Source organism: Limulus polyphemus, unplaced genomic scaffold, assembly GCF_000517525.1.
Source record: "Limulus polyphemus unplaced genomic scaffold, Limulus_polyphemus-2.1.2 Scaffold7283, whole genome shotgun sequence".
In the NCBI taxonomy this organism is placed as follows: domain Eukaryota; kingdom Metazoa; phylum Arthropoda; class Merostomata; order Xiphosura; family Limulidae; genus Limulus; species Limulus polyphemus.
Window position 1 is genome coordinate 36,254 of NW_013672893.1, and position 2,810 is coordinate 39,063.

General features: G+C 32.7%; 1 protein-coding gene across 1 annotated transcript in view; it reads right to left on the reverse strand.

The window, feature by feature from the left end:
* The window catches only part of LOC111089754 (MFS-type transporter SLC18B1-like), a 5,081-nt gene extending 2,815 nt beyond the window's left edge, over positions 1-2,266 (reverse strand). Inside the window, exons 1-4 of the mRNA XM_022402801.1 lie at positions 2,181-2,266; positions 1,837-1,932; positions 1,306-1,380; positions 643-736 (exon numbers count right to left, since the gene is read on the reverse strand). Coding sequence (XP_022258509.1) covers positions 643-736; positions 1,306-1,349 — 138 coding nt within the window. The 5' untranslated portion in view covers positions 1,350-1,380; positions 1,837-1,932; positions 2,181-2,266. The remainder of the gene's footprint in view (positions 1-642; positions 737-1,305; positions 1,381-1,836; positions 1,933-2,180) is intronic.
* Positions 2,267-2,810: the final 544 nt, after the last annotated feature.

Sequence of the window (2,810 nt, forward strand, 5' to 3'; positions counted from 1 at the left end):
GTCAAAATATTGTAGGAAGGACTCTTGCCACTTTATTCATCGGGCTTCGTGGACAAGAATACAGCGCTGTTCCAGGAAGATGGAGCATCGTGTCACACTGCTAGAAACACCCAAAAGTGGCAGGAAGAAAATGATATCCAGAAGTTGCCCTGGCCGAGCCAATCTCCTGACATGAACCCCATCGAAAACCTCTGGGCCATAGTCGACCGGCAAGTCAAGAAACAACAACAACAAAAAACAACAACTTCTAAGAGCGATCTACTCCAAGTTTTGAAGCAAGAGTGGGCGAAAATCCCACAATCTAAAATTGACGAGATGATTCTCACGATGCCCCAAAGGATCAACGAACTCCACGAAGCGAAAGGAAGATCTATTAGCTATTAATTAAATTATAAATATATCAATTCATGTGAATATGTTTGAAAATTTTTCATTTTTCCTGAAAAGGTAGTATCTATTTACTTGTGACCACGCTGTGTACATTCGTGGTTCGATGTGACTGACTCTTCTCGGGACAAGCTACCAAAATCTGGGACGTCTGGTCACCCTAGTTCTAAGTTGTTTTTAAGTAACTTGATATCTACAATTCAAGACTAAAAACAGATATGTGCATTTTAGATAAATAATGAAAGAAAAACTTACAATTGCTATTTCTAGTCCCAGTAATACGGTAGTTCCTTTCCTGTAGCCAACGTAATCTAATAGAGCTCCCCCTAGTGAAGGTCCAATAAAACCGCTAGATCGGAGTAAATAAAGATATTTTAATTAATAACATCGTCTAAAGAATTAAACTGATAAAGTCATTTTCATGAAGACAATATTTAACATTTACCTAATGAAGACAATATTCAACATTTACCTAATGAAGACAATATTTAACATTTACCTAATGTAAATGTTAAATATTGTCTTCCTAATCAATATTCAACATTTACCTAATGAAGACAATATTTAACATTTACCTAATGAAGACAATATTCAACATTTACCTAATGTCTTCATTAGGTAAATGTTCAATATTCAACATTTACCTAATGAAGACAATATTTAACATTTACCTAATGAAGACAATATTCAACAGTTACTTAATGAAGACAATATTCAACATTTACCTAATGAAGACAATATTCAACATTTACCTAATGAAGACAATATTTAACATTTACCTAATGAAGACAATATTTAATATTTACCTAATGAAGACAATATTTAACATTTACCTAATGAAGACAATATTTAACATTTACCTAATGAAGACAATATTTAACATTTACCTAATGAAGACAATATTTAATATTTACCTACCCAATCGCCAATACAGCACTAAAAACTCCTGTGATTACAGTCATAGTTGTGGCGTCATTAGGAAATCCCCTTGATCTGAAATAACAATTCGTGTTAGGTTATTTGTATTTATAATACATCTATTACCTTGTTATTCAGTTATTATTATTACTATACGGTGTTACTTACGTTAACTTGAAGAACACAGTTAACTTACTTTAGATATTGACTGTTTCTTACGTTAACTTGAAGAACACAGTTAACTTACTTTAGATATTGGCGATGTTTCTTACGTTAACTTGAAGAACACAGTTAACTTACTTTAGATATTGACGATGTTTCTTACGTTAACTTGAAGAACACAGTTAACTTACTTTAGATATTGACGATGTTTCTTACGTTAACTTGAAGAACACAGTTAACTTACTTTAGATATTACGATGTTTCTTACGTTAACTTGAAGAACACAGTTAACTTACTTTAGATACTAATAAAATATTTCAAAACGTGTTGCAAAGCAATTTTTTAAGAAGTCATCAGAACTGTTCTTACATTGCGCTTGCCAATGAATGGTTGTATCCCACAACGAGCTTGCCAGCAGAACCTAATCCAATAAATATTTGACACAAAATCACCAACCAGAGGGAGCTGCAGATTAGAGCAAGAAAAATATATTTAAACAAAAAATTACTAAAAATGTTACAAACTATCAGAATTATAAAATTAATAAAACAGTAAACATAAATCATGTTAATAAAACAGTAAATATAAGTCATATTAATAAAACAGTGAATATAAATCATATTAATAAAACATTAAATACAAATCATATTAATAAAAAAGTAAATATAAATAATATTTTCACCCACAAATAGAAACGAAAAAAAAAAACTTACGTGTTCACCGGAATAAACGGGACAGGACCAATAAATAGATAGGCTAATATACAAATAAAACTGGAAACCAGAAGTGGGACACGAGAATAAGGCTAAAGTAACAAAAAACAACAACAGGGTTTTAGTAGCCAGGTTTCAACATATTTGATATTAAAATTATATTAAACAATTTTGTAACTTAATCACGGTTTTAAGTCCATGTCCAGTCGTGTCCTATCTTACGGTTGTGCATCTTGAGAGTAGTCATGTAACTTAGGCTCTGTCGGAAGTTACTCAGTTGTATGGCTGTCATGTCGAAACACTACCACAGAGCTGACACAGAACTTTCAGTGAATGACGTGATCAACACTACTACAGACTGACACTGATCTTTCAGTGAATGACTTGATCAACACTACTACAGAATGACACTGATCTTCCAGTGAATGACGTGATCAACACTACTACAGAATGACACTGATCTTTCAGTGAATGACGTGATCAGCACTACTACAGAATGACACTGATCTTTCAGTGAATGACGTGATCAGCACTACTACAGAATGACACTGATCTTTCAGTGAATGACGTGATCAACACTACTACAGAATGACACTGATCTTTCAGTGAATGACGTGATCAGCACTACTA